Source organism: Opisthorchis viverrini (genome assembly GCF_000715545.1).
Source record: "Opisthorchis viverrini unplaced genomic scaffold opera_v5_299, whole genome shotgun sequence".
Taxonomy (NCBI): Eukaryota; Metazoa; Platyhelminthes; class Trematoda; order Opisthorchiida; family Opisthorchiidae; genus Opisthorchis; species Opisthorchis viverrini.
Window position 1 is genome coordinate 556,762 of NW_008751960.1, and position 14,039 is coordinate 570,800.

The 14,039-nt window shown below is 43.0% G+C and overlaps 2 protein-coding genes across 2 annotated transcripts in view; one reads left to right on the plus strand and one right to left on the minus strand.

The window, feature by feature from the left end:
• T265_09756 (hypothetical protein) overlaps positions 1 to 6,434 on the minus strand; it is a gene marked incomplete at both ends in the record, with an annotated part of 60,819 nt that extends 54,385 nt beyond the window's left edge. Inside the window, one exon of the mRNA XM_009175927.1 lies at positions 6,147 to 6,434. Within this exon, the coding sequence (XP_009174191.1) occupies positions 6,147 to 6,434 (288 nt within the window). The remainder of the gene's footprint in view (positions 1 to 6,146) is intronic.
• Positions 6,435 to 7,035: 601 nt separating this feature from the next.
• T265_09758 (hypothetical protein) overlaps positions 7,036 to 14,039 on the plus strand; it is a gene marked incomplete at both ends in the record, with an annotated part of 37,358 nt that continues 30,354 nt past the window's right edge. Inside the window, one exon of the mRNA XM_009175929.1 lies at positions 7,036 to 7,372. Within this exon, the coding sequence (XP_009174193.1) occupies positions 7,036 to 7,372 (337 nt within the window). The remainder of the gene's footprint in view (positions 7,373 to 14,039) is intronic.

The window sequence follows — 14,039 nt, forward strand, 5'->3', positions numbered from 1 at the left end:
TTCGCAGAGTTTTTTCGGAAGTATGATGTAATTCATGCATACTTACCATCGTTTCATCCACAGCCAAACGGCCAGGCGGAGGGCTTATTTGGCACCCTGAAGCGTGCACTAGGTCCATAGGCAGGGGTCGACGGAAGGGACTTTGTACGGGCTTCTGTTGTCCCAAAGCCAATACATTTTAACAGAGCAGGAAGGACAGGCAGTCGCATAAATTCTCCACAGACTAGTGACCTTGCATCATTTAATCTTTGCCTCAATTCAGTCCGACTGCTTTATCCTCACTCTCAGCACTTCAGTGTTCGTTTGCACCCGATACTCGGATGATCATTTCCAATGGATCAATTACATAACGCACCCTTTATCGAACTGCGTTCTGGTTACTCATAGCAGCCGCAAGATATGTAATTTTTGTTTTCAGTGAATAACGATGCTGGAAGCCATCATCGTAGTGACACCAGGACTAGTTAGATTTGTCGTTTCAAGTGGGAGAGAAAGATATGAAATTGACATTTGCCTCTTCATCACAGTATCCCATTTGATGATTATAATCGATATGCCGAACTTGTGAGGAAGGAAACTTTTTGTCACATTGAACTCAGCTCGATGAGGCGCACTTCTTACGAATACATAAATGTATCGTTCCTTGTACGAATGCACTAATCAACAACCAAATTAGGTGCATTTTCGTTGAATGCGTAACTCTATAGACCAATATTCAGTATCGGCATTTCAACTCAAAATCTACGGGCGTTATCTAAGTAGGCACAAGGCACACGACTTTTCCATCTCAGGCAAGATAAGCCTTCCATCATTTGCAATGTGTACGCGGCTGTCTGTTTTGTGCTCAGTTGCGCTTATTAGTGCTCTGCATTCCGAATCCTGAATTAAAGAAATGCGAACAGCTAAGTGCTCCAAATCCGGCAAATAAGGAAGACATGATTCTGGTTGGTTGTGGCTGTGTTCAGTCGAAAGTGAATTTAATGGTACAGGTTTATGGAACACAAATGAACAGTTCCATCGATCCATATGAAGATTAGTGAGCAGAACAGCTTTTTTGTGAATGTGATAAATAATGCTATAATATATCATACATATAATAGAATGATGTGGTGACACAATTATATATATATATATATATATATATATATATATATATGCACGCTTCAGCTAATGTCCTTAGATTCTCTTGATTTGGCTGATTGTTTGAGGATTCTTGTAAATAACCAGCTAGAGTACCGCGGATAATGACAATATTCGCTTCGAGCCAAAATGTTCCAAAACACTACGAATGCCATGAAATTTTCAGCAAAGCCTTGGAATTCTCCTGGGAGCTTCATCACATTGTCTGGGCGCGTTGAAACGACTCCTATTTCTTCTTTGATTTGGCTTTCACATCTATTTTTTTACCAACTGTAGTCTCTAGAATACCGGAATCAAAATGACACCTGGCAAAAGGCAATGTGCAATGAATATTACTTTGTTATTTAATGGTTATCCACCCAAACAATAAAGTGGTGGTAATTTTGTCCCTTAGGATGCCATATCTTGTCTAAGAGTTTCCAATCATCAGAATAGAAAGCGTTTTTGACTGTTGTATTGACCGTGACTGTACTGTGACAGAAGTAATTTCGTTTGCTATCAAAGAGATTGCAACATATCACAGAGTGCGTCATACCCAGCGTCTGAAATGGCTTTCACCAAAGCTAAAGTCGACTTCACTAAGGCTCTTAAAGTTCTCGGGATCTTACTAGTCTGGTTTGAATACCGAAGGTGGTATCGAGTGACGTTTTTTCCAGCTAGTTCAGGGATCGTGGAGTATTATTACGAACGGTCTCAAAATGACTAGGCTTCTTTGCTCTATTCCGATTCACAAAGAACTGACTTGGAAAGATAGAGTAATAAATAAACGACCATATCTATTAATTCATACCATGGAGTGCGTACCCAGAACACAATTTGTTAAATATTTTTTCACCCACTATGCACATTTTCTATGGAACCAGAAAACAATAAGTAAAATTATTAAGATAGGGTGTGAAGAATGTCGCACGACTAAAACAGTGATACAGAAATCATTCTACGAACTCATAAATTGTTTGAGATAGACAGCTTCTACTTCTTCCAAGACATGCTAGAAGTATCAAGCATAAGGCCTCTTCATCATCTGTAATCTGTTACCGCCATCGTGACCAACTAGTGCACGTCTCCAGATATGAAGTTAACTTTTCGTCACGACGATTCTGTGAACGCCAGGGTGACTCAGAATGAATATTGGACGCAATAGAAAGAATGAAGTTACTTAAAACGGGCCTATCAAGAACGATCCGTAAGTGAGGTAAATAGGATCATGCGATAACATGACCGACGGTCCGTCAAGCAACTCATTATTGCGCATGGCAATTAGGTGGAGCAGGTACTTAAAACCCTTAGAGTATTCATTAACAATTTTTCCCCGCTTGGAGCTCGTCAGAAAGTTCTAGTCCCTGGAACCGACCGTAGGGTTAAATAGCAATCTGATTAAAAGATCACTTTTGAGCATATATGCATGTTTTCTATAGAGGTAAATGTCTGTAGCTCAGGTAGCGTAGATGGTCGTTGGTTTGTTCGCTGAGCTGGGCAGTTTGATTGCAAACGTTTCATCACCAATCGATGGGACATCATCAGTGCGTTATTGGGGAGCGTAGTTGTGCGTAGCGGTGGGTTAGTGGTTGTGCGTTCAGTAGTGTTACGTGTGTTTATATACGTGCTGGTAGCCGGGGATGACCTTTGACCGCGATTAGTTGTTCGGTCGGGCGGTTCCATTGGTTGTTCTGTCATCCCGTGTCCTCACTCGCCGATGCCTACGTGAACTTTGAGCTTAGCATCCCTCGCCCTCGTAGTCTGGTCGATGTTGTAGTGGGCTTACTGTGTTTGGCTCAACGAAGAGAATTCTGTTGTGTGGCGTCAACAATCTCAAGCGCTGTGCCACTCCGCTTCTGGGATGAGTCCACAACCAGTCCCGGGCAAGGCAACGCACTGTTGTGTCTGACTGATTCAAGCAGACAAGAAGCAGAGGACAATACCTTGGAGCCGCTTAATGTCGGAACTAATTGGACCCTCCCGCCAGGCTGCTGACCAAGACCCTGTGCTGCAGTAGTCATCAGGTACCACCGCAGTCAGTGACCCCGTACCTGCCAACAAGAAACCTTGAGAACTTACTTCAACCGGCGTGACGCACTATCATTAGCCGATGTATGCCTTTTGTTTTCCGAACGCGTTGTTATATTCAAAGAGGCTAAACAAGCAGTACTGATTCAGTTTCGAAGAAAAAATAGGATGAAGACACTTTATCGGTTTTTGGACGGCTCCCACATTAAGCAGGTCACCAGATCTCGCCAACTCTTGCTGTGTGGTTGAGCAGCTACCTGAAAACCTACCTACGGTCATGGCCACAGCCGACTATTCAGGTTCAACAGGTGACCAACATTTTTTGGTCATATTCGACGCCTATAGCAAGCGGCCAGGAATTCTTCCAGTGAACAAACCCACAACTTTTACTAAAGCCCTGGAATCCCGGCGGCTTTTCAGTCCTATGGTATGCCAGAGACCACAACGGCAGTCAGTTCACATTATAGGCGTTCGCAGAGTTTTTTCGGAAGTATGATGTAATTCATGCATACTTACCATCGTTTCATCCACAGCCAAACGGCCAGGCGGAGGGCTTATTTGGCACCCTGAAGCGTGCACTAGGTCCATAGGCAGGGGTCGACGGAAGGGACTTTGTACGGGCTTCTGTTGTCCCAAAGCCAATACATTTTAACAGAGCAGGAAGGACAGGCAGTCGCATAAATTCTCCACAGACTAGTGACCTTGCATCATTTAATCTTTGCCTCAATTCAGTCCGACTGCTTTATCCTCACTCTCAGCACTTCAGTGTTCGTTTGCACCCGATACTCGGATGATCATTTCCAATGGATCAATTACATAACGCACCCTTTATCGAACTGCGTTCTGGTTACTCATAGCAGCCGCAAGATATGTAATTTTTGTTTTCAGTGAATAACGATGCTGGAAGCCATCATCGTAGTGACACCAGGACTAGTTAGATTTGTCGTTTCAAGTGGGAGAGAAAGATATGAAATTGACATTTGCCTCTTCATCACAGTATCCCATTTGATGATTATAATCGATATGCCGAACTTGTGAGGAAGGAAACTTTTTGTCACATTGAACTCAGCTCGATGAGGCGCACTTCTTACGAATACATAAATGTATCGTTCCTTGTACGAATGCACTAATCAACAACCAAATTAGGTGCATTTTCGTTGAATGCGTAACTCTATAGACCAATATTCAGTATCGGCATTTCAACTCAAAATCTACGGGCGTTATCTAAGTAGGCACAAGGCACACGACTTTTCCATCTCAGGCAAGATAAGCCTTCCATCATTTGCAATGTGTACGCGGCTGTCTGTTTTGTGCTCAGTTGCGCTTATTAGTGCTCTGCATTCCGAATCCTGAATTAAAGAAATGCGAACAGCTAAGTGCTCCAAATCCGGCAAATAAGGAAGACATGATTCTGGTTGGTTGTGGCTGTGTTCAGTCGAAAGTGAATTTAATGGTACAGGTTTATGGAACACAAATGAACAGTTCCATCGATCCATATGAAGATTAGTGAGCAGAACAGCTTTTTTGTGAATGTGATAAATAATGCTATAATATATCATACATATAATAGAATGATGTGGTGACACAATTATATATATATATATATATATATATATATATATATATGCACGCTTCAGCTAATGTCCTTAGATTCTCTTGATTTGGCTGATTGTTTGAGGATTCTTGTAAATAACCAGCTAGAGTACCGCGGATAATGACAATATTCGCTTCGAGCCAAAATGTTCCAAAACACTACGAATGCCATGAAATTTTCAGCAAAGCCTTGGAATTCTCCTGGGAGCTTCATCACATTGTCTGGGCGCGTTGAAACGACTCCTATTTCTTCTTTGATTTGGCTTTCACATCTATTTTTTTACCAACTGTAGTCTCTAGAATACCGGAATCAAAATGACACCTGGCAAAAGGCAATGTGCAATGAATATTACTTTGTTATTTAATGGTTATCCACCCAAACAATAAAGTGGTGGTAATTTTGTCCCTTAGGATGCCATATCTTGTCTAAGAGTTTCCAATCATCAGAATAGAAAGCGTTTTTGACTGTTGTATTGACCGTGACTGTACTGTGACAGAAGTAATTTCGTTTGCTATCAAAGAGATTGCAACATATCACAGAGTGCGTCATACCCAGCGTCTGAAATGGCTTTCACCAAAGCTAAAGTCGACTTCACTAAGGCTCTTAAAGTTCTCGGGATCTTACTAGTCTGGTTTGAATACCGAAGGTGGTATCGAGTGACGTTTTTTCCAGCTAGTTCAGGGATCGTGGAGTATTATTACGAACGGTCTCAAAATGACTAGGCTTCTTTGCTCTATTCCGATTCACAAAGAACTGACTTGGAAAGATAGAGTAATAAATAAACGACCATATCTATTAATTCATACCATGGAGTGCGTACCCAGAACACAATTTGTTAAATATTTTTTCACCCACTATGCACATTTTCTATGGAACCAGAAAACAATAAGTAAAATTATTAAGATAGGGTGTGAAGAATGTCGCACGACTAAAACAGTGATACAGAAATCATTCTACGAACTCATAAATTGTTTGAGATAGACAGCTTCTACTTCTTCCAAGACATGCTAGAAGTATCAAGCATAAGGCCTCTTCATCATCTGTAATCTGTTACCGCCATCGTGACCAACTAGTGCACGTCTCCAGATATGAAGTTAACTTTTCGTCACGACGATTCTGTGAACGCCAGGGTGACTCAGAATGAATATTGGACGCAATAGAAAGAATGAAGTTACTTAAAACGGGCCTATCAAGAACGATCCGTAAGTGAGGTAAATAGGATCATGCGATAACATGACCGACGGTCCGTCAAGCAACTCATTATTGCGCATGGCAATTAGGTGGAGCAGGTACTTAAAACCCTTAGAGTATTCATTAACAATTTTTCCCCGCTTGGAGCTCGTCAGAAAGTTCTAGTCCCTGGAACCGACCGTAGGGTTAAATAGCAATCTGATTAAAAGATCACTTTTGAGCATATATGCATGTTTTCTATAGAGGTAAATGTCTGTAGCTCAGGTAGCGTAGATGGTCGTTGGTTTGTTCGCTGAGCTGGGCAGTTTGATTGCAAACGTTTCATCACCAATCGATGGGACATCATCAGTGCGTTATTGGGGAGCGTAGTTGTGCGTAGCGGTGGGTTAGTGGTTGTGCGTTCAGTAGTGTTACGTGTGTTTATATACGTGCTGGTAGCCGGGGATGACCTTTGACCGCGATTAGTTGTTCGGTCGGGCGGTTCCATTGGTTGTTCTGTCATCCCGTGTCCTCACTCGCCGATGCCTACGTGAACTTTGAGCTTAGCATCCCTCGCCCTCGTAGTCTGGTCGATGTTGTAGTGGCGTTTGTCCTTCCGAGTTCCGGCTTGTGACCTTTATTGATTTGACTCCGAGGAGTTCCTCGTTTCTTTGTGAATCCAATATTCGGTCCTGCTTGAATGTTCCGGTTGAGATGTTGGTCTTTTGCACGTAGAGGTGCGTAAATTGGATCCAGTTCGACGCAACGGTTGATCGAATCTGCCATGGAGTACCATGCTTCCAGGAATTCTCTTCCGTGTCGCGTGTCTCCGTATGCCGAATTAGGACTGAATGTGTGCTATTGGTCAGAGAGGCACCACCTCGTTTAGGGTTATAAAAGCATGGATGCATGTGATTTTCAGCTATGTACAAATGAACATTTTTGACTCGTTTTCGGACTGCATCAAAAGGCATCGAGGTGAAAACAACAGAACAGTTGTTTTTTCTTAATTCTGAAAGAATAAGAATTGAGAAAATATAGCATTAATACTTGGTTTCCATCCGTGGCTCTCCTGGTTTTCTAATATTTAACTGAATAAAAGCGAAGCAGCACACAGTTTCGGCATGCTTTCCGAAAGCTGTGAGACTCAGGTAACTTTGTGGCATCTTAATATATTTTTCTACTTTCCAGACAATCCGATTCACATGAAATTATCTGGTGACATACCGCTCATGAACTCGCCTAAGAAGAAGGATGTGATTTGCGACTTCTCAGCTGATAAGCGCTCAGCCTTTCACGTAAAGTGGTCTATAATCTACGACCCAGTGAAGCGTTTGAGTGTTAAGGGTTCGAAGTTGGAAATCGCCCCTGGAGTAAACCAAGGCAAAGCTCTTGCAAGATGCTACTTGCTATACGGGAACCACATGACAACCTCTATTGATTACCACCTGCTGGTTTTACGTGAGTCCCGCATACAACACGTTTCAGATATCATCCATTTCGGCACTTTTACCTAACTAAGCTAAAAGAACAGAAGTCACTTCGGTGTTTTTCTCCGGGTTGATTTTATTACAGGTCTCCCTCTGGAGACACCAACCTTCAGAAGACACTGGATTCGGCCGATCCGTCGAAGCTCTTATCGGACCACGGGGTTACTGTTATTTAGTCTTCACACAGTACTGAGTTCTGGGTGCCACTATGTTGATAATATGATAACTGTTGAATAGTATGAGTGGTGGATTTGGTCGTTCTCTCTCTGCCGGAATAATAAGTTGAGTATTAGGAGCCGCGAAATGTAACGGGTACCAGTCACGACAGGGGGCCGAGTCAAACAATGAAACCTTAACGCCATTTCTCTCGAATTCCCAGCTACAGTCTTTTATATCTTTTCGAATTTGGTTGTTGACCCCTGTAACAGCGCAAGTTCTGTCAATGTGGTAAAGCCCGCCCCGGCACGTCTGACTTCCGAGGTTCAAACCCAGCACAGCCGTGGATATGCACTGCTGATTGGCTCTAATAAGAGTGAATCTTGAGTCCAGTGCTTCTCTGTTTTTGTATGGACTCACCAGAATAATTTTTCCCGGATAGAATGGAGACTGGCCTTACCTAGTCACACACAGACCAACATAACAATGTAGACATACACTCACCGGCTTCTTAGTGCTTGCCGTTGCCTATGAGGTCCATTCACCAACTGGGCTTCAAGATGTTTCACTCCAAGAGATTCAACTGTCTCCCATGAAAACCAAATTGATTTGCAACTAAGTGTATTTGTGTCGTCCCCCTTTTTCACTGTGCGGAGAAGTTCGCACATTAAAGAGTTGCCTATGGTAGCCGTAACGTCAGAATCATTACAACTTTCTCTAATTATCACCCTTTCTACACGTTTGCCGAACTTTTCGTGGTTCTTAAATTCGATATCGATTTGGTACGCATTGTTCATTCCAAGGATGGCTTCAGCATACCCATTTTGATGGTTAACCACATGTGCTGTTTTGAAACGTTCTGAAATGTATCTAACTATTCCTTATCGATCCCGCCCACCCCCGTATGTTACCCATCATAACATCATAGCTCCTTTGAGAAGGGCTTTTTCCGAGGAGGCCCCAATGTCTATCTTGAGTGCTACTCTCACACCCACGTTTGACATACCTCAAACTGTATTATACGAAAACTGAGAAAAAACATAAAAGGGTCAAACTCGCTTCTTCCATTTACTCCCATGCATGGACAAAATCTCTACACGGAGTTCTCATAAAGTGTCTTATAGTATACGAATAAACTGACCAGGTTCACCGCTACATGATCAAATCAAAATAACAACATAAACTTGACATTTTGAGAATGTGCAATTTTTCAGGCAGTTACTGAGGCATACCGAGGATAGTTTTACAACTTTTCACCGAGTAAACGAGGGGAATTGTGCTAAGGTAGACTACTGAGCATCTGGAAACACCCAGAGTCCAATCAAATTCTCTAATTCAGTTCATTCGTAAAATTTTTAGTTCATTTTAATCAGCGAACGGTGCATATTTCCGACGAATAAAGGAGCGATAGCAGGTAATCGTAGGTGGTTACGGGCTTTGAAGAATTCATATTCACGTCACTCTCGTTTGACAGTTTCAACGTATAGTACGATAGGGTCTTACTATACCCTCCTTGCTCGGTACACCAGTACAGGGGTATCCAGTAAGGATTTACCGTGGTGATATGTGAATGGGACACAAATCAATTTATACCGATTACCCCAGTTCAACCCTTTTATGACCCCTGTTATACAACCTTGTTAATTGGTTTCCTGAACTGATCGCTGATCTTTCAACTGTGCGTCACGCCGCTCAGTAGTCGCACAATGGAATGGAATTTTTGAAGGCTATGACGTGTTTCTGATGGACTAAAGTAATCGGGCAATTGAGTTGGGAGTACCAGTCCAAATTTGTGAGCCCCATTTGGGCATCCCCGGGTTTCAGCGGCGCTGGGGAATTATTGCACCAGACTTTTCCGCCAGATCTATGATTGCTCCATTGGATAATGAATTTTGGTGAGCTGCAAGAATATGAACGTAGGTGAGATTGGCTTTTGGTTTGAGCACATACGAAACAAACTGCAACATTCTGGAGCAAAACGTTCTACTCCACTTGTAAAGGTTTTGCAGCTAAGAGCATTGCGCAGCTACTGGGCTCCGTGCGTCACAGAAACCGTTACTTTAGTTCGCATTTCCCCGCTACGGCCGCAGTTGAAAAGGTATTTAAGATCAATTGAGTCCTGTCATGCTTTTCAGCCCAGGAAGCTTGCGGAGTGCGATGGTCTCAGTGGCTACAGCCTCGTTAGCCGATGATAAGGAAATAAATTAATGATGGCTACTTGTTCGAGATGATGGCCCACCCCGCACATTGACGACAGATGGATCCATTATGACTGGAATTGGGAGTCGTGTTGTGAAAGCGGTAACTGTGATGCAAGGCCTCCATTTGGTCTATGGCACAGCCATACATGTCGGGGTCACTAATCCTTGGTTTGTCTGGTCACGAGTTTCACATCCGGAAAACGACAGTCACCAAGGCGATCGAGTTGGCCAGTAAGGACTTTCGTTGCCAAGCCATGAATCAAACTCCCATAGATCGTCCCCACCCGACACAAGGATGAGCGAAGAGTGCTCTGCTAGGCAAGCGGCCGCCTGGCATACAAAGCACGTGGCCTAAGCAGAGTAAACTGCAATGTGATGAGCTAATCTGACGATGGGGTGTGAACTTTCCTGAAGTACCACCTGGCATACTTCGGCATTACTGATCTGATTTTCCCACCAGACCTGCGCAACTTTTCTGAGACACCGCTGATCAAACAGAAAGAGTTTCTAGAAGTCTTCCGCAAGCTCTTCATTCAGAATCAAATTTGCTTCTACAAGCACTACTTTATTGCTCGTCATTGGCTGCATAAAATCTTAGTTTGGCGCTCACTCTGGGAACTAGGCTCCCCGTCTAAATTCTTTCCTCAGTACCTTGTTTAGATAGGCCCTTCACCTTCAAAGGAAACGTTTTCAACTGCTATCAGTAAATGTTGCAACTGCCTAACCCGTATACGTGAATCCAGATGAAGCGCAGCCGGTGCCTCGGTAGATTATTGGTACCGAGATTAACAGACCTGCCTGAATCCAGCCAATCCCGCTATATTTCACTCATAAGTGAGATAGCCGTTAAGGATAGGGTACGTTCAACAAATGAAATCCAACTTATGAGCATCCTCGCAGAAGAGTGATAAGGGGCTTCGCAATCAAAAGCTCGAACACAAAATTCCGGATGCAACGGAATGCGTACATAAAGCTGAGGCCTAAGTAAGTAATCAATAGGACAAATAGCTATCACCTGGCTCGGGCGTTATATAGCTCGGTCTTCCTATGCGGGCTGAAGATAGAGAGACGAATACCAGGGAGAGATGGTGGCTACGTTGGGCAACAATCTATCTAATAATGACGGTGATTTGCAAGAGTAGGTCGCTTCATTGCTCGTGGCTTCAGTGATCTTGTCTCAAGAGCATGCATTTCTTCAGGTGAATATTGCTGTTCTGCACCTCCGGTACAACCTGTACAACAACCTTAGGTACAACCTGTTTAGGATCTAATTGTCGTAACCAGAACATTGTCCAACAATCTGAGAGTTGAGTGTATACCTCGCAGACCATTCAAGTCATGCAATCTACCCGATTACTTCACCTAATTCGGGTACCTAGAGAACCCGAAAAATGCATTCAGTATCTGAACAGCTTTTGTTCTGGAGAGATAATAGCACTTATTCCGAAGTTTCTCATTCTGCCTAACCTGATCGTCTTCTGTCATCAAGCAGCAGTAAAAAACGTGAACGTAGCACTGAATGGGTGCGGAGTGACTTCGCGTAGCGAGACGAAGCAGAAGTACGATGCTCTTGAATTCTTCCTCCTATGTGGCCTACGTTCTGGTGGGATTGATTGTGATGCTAATATTTTAGTTAATATGCCGTTCATCACATTAAGTTGTGAAATCTGGTTTTGTCAGTCCACTACTGAAGCTTTCCAAATTCATTCTCAGAAATCCAAGACTGCTCATCACTCTAAGTTACACACGCGCTAGGTACCTGTACGCGAAATTCTGGGCGCTGACTGCCCACTGCCGTCAGAGCCTCCAACCATTCACCCTGTATGACTGGCTTTTCTGTCTAACGCGCCAGTCTTGACTACCGAAACACTATTTGTGTCGCTAAAAAATTTAACAGCGCATGTTTTGTTCTGCGCAGCGTTTTACTGCTCAGCATACATTCCCATGATTGAATAAGCTACCAATTTCACAAGCTTTTGGAACAATTCCTATTTATGTTCACTTTCATTTCCTGCTAGTTTTAACGCCTGACTTTTTATTTCGTGGGCGTGGTCTTGACAAATAGACGATACTGGAATTTAGTGAAATGGCTACAACATTTTGTCCACTATTGATGGGTTTCTATCTTGCTCATCAATCCAATGGTCAAAAATCCATAAATACCAAAAAAGTGTTACCCATAACATGTTCATGTTGAGGTTGCACTTGGAACACTCTAATTATCTGATGGGTTATAGTTGTAGCAGGTAGTTGCTGTCTGCCTAAATCTGGCATCCTAAGCCACTATGTTCTCACTGCTATACAAAAGTTTCAACTCTCTTCATACCAGCAACAGGCGTACAGCCAGAACCGCAAATTACACCCGAAAGGTCCTTCCTATGGCTCGACGAATCCGTTTCATTCAAACTCCTGTTGAAGGTCAAACATTTGTCCCGTTCTATCCAAAAGCGTCTGCAATCATCTCTGACAATAATGGTAGATATGAGTGGAAGACTTTCGCATAAGCTCAGAGGTGACGTGCTCTACCCGGTAGCGTCACGTCAGCCCAGCGCCGAAAACTGGACATCATTTCAGATACACTACGACATGTTCTACTCGACTTACCGTTTCACACTGCAGAGGCATTTGGAATTCCGGGGTAAGAAGTGTTCCGTTTATTGACCTGAGTTTGCTTTTACAAAACTGGTATTCGCAAGTTTGCACATTGTCGCCTCGGTAATGCAATTCTTCCTATTTTTGGCGTTCAGTTGCAGCTTATTTTATTTGTGTCTGACGGAATTATGAAATACAGAAAAAACGTCATTCCAGACATTTCATCTTTGTAGCATATCACATCTCTTTCTTCCAAATAAATATCCAGCGTTTGAAACTCCCTTGATGGGGTTCGCTGGTGGGAATTGAGGTAGATGTTTAATCATAAATAACCGGTGTAACCAGTGTAACCTTTCGAAAGTTCGATATTTGAGCTATCTCAAATTTGACTGTACCCGCAGTGATTACGGCGTGACAGTGGATTATTGTCAGAAGACCTGTAGAATGTATTCTTATGTAGGTCACCTCCCAAACCACAAACTGAGTTTCCGGGCCAAATAGTCAGCGGAGATCATATAGCACCCTTCTAAAATATCACCAGTAAACAAGCTGCAGGTCAGAATGGCCATGTTTTGCGAAAACACTTGAAATTTTGGTCGTCACAGACCATCCATTTCTCAGTGACACAAAGGAACTGCAAAGAAAAATGGTCGAAATTGTGAATATTCTACTAAGGCTAAAAAAATGGAAATAGTTCAAATACCAGTCTGTCACTATCTGAACCATGTTCGTATATCTTAAAGCTCTCTCACAGCATTGGAATTTGATTTCAGCTGAAATAATCACCAGAACTTCCCACTCACTTCTTTCGAATTCTTTCAGTGGACAAACAACTTACTACCCTACGAACGATTGATTGTTTCAATATTGCGAGCACCAAGGTCACGGCGGAGATCTAATCGTCTCCCGATTATCAGCATCTCTTTTTAATCAGTTCTCGTGAACAATGCCAGTCATATGGCAAATTGAATTACCAAAAATGCTTATCTTCCTGCACCCCATCAGGGTAACTCTGGCGTAACATGTGTGTAGAATAAGGTTGGATGTGGCGCGAAATGTGTACTCGTGTGTTTGTGTTAATATTGCAGTCGGTCAATGGGATCGGTAGGCCCGATAATTCAGACTAGTGACAAAAGCACCGCCGAAAGCATCCTAACCTTGTGATTTGTCAGGAACAAAAGTGAGGAAGAATGTGAGGAAGCTCTGTTATTGGGCTGCAACGCACAGTTGCACAGGCTATCTTGAAGTTTTTAGAAAAATAGTGCCCTGCGTTGTCGCCATCGTGGACTCAACTGGAATTCAACGGAATCTCTGAAGAATAGATTAACCTTCCCATCCACACCCAATAGTTTTTTCATAAAATATCTAATGTTAATACGTCGTAGGTGGGGCGAGATTTCTGAGTGGTTAGAGTGCGAATTTACCGACCGGTCCGTGGTTCGAACCCGACCTCTGCCTCCCAACTTCTCCTTCCTAGGCTTGGGCAACTTGGCGGTATCGCAGCCATCGTTCTCGCTTTGGGTGGCAGCTAGGCACCAAAAGGGTGATACAGCTGAACGCTCGTGTCGTAGCCACAATGCCCTAATATATTCTGCTAGTTAGAACAAAAGTGCGAGCTCAGTGGAGTTGTTGAGGACAAATCCAGTAATTCCACCACCAACTAGACAGAATATTTCAGCCTATATATAT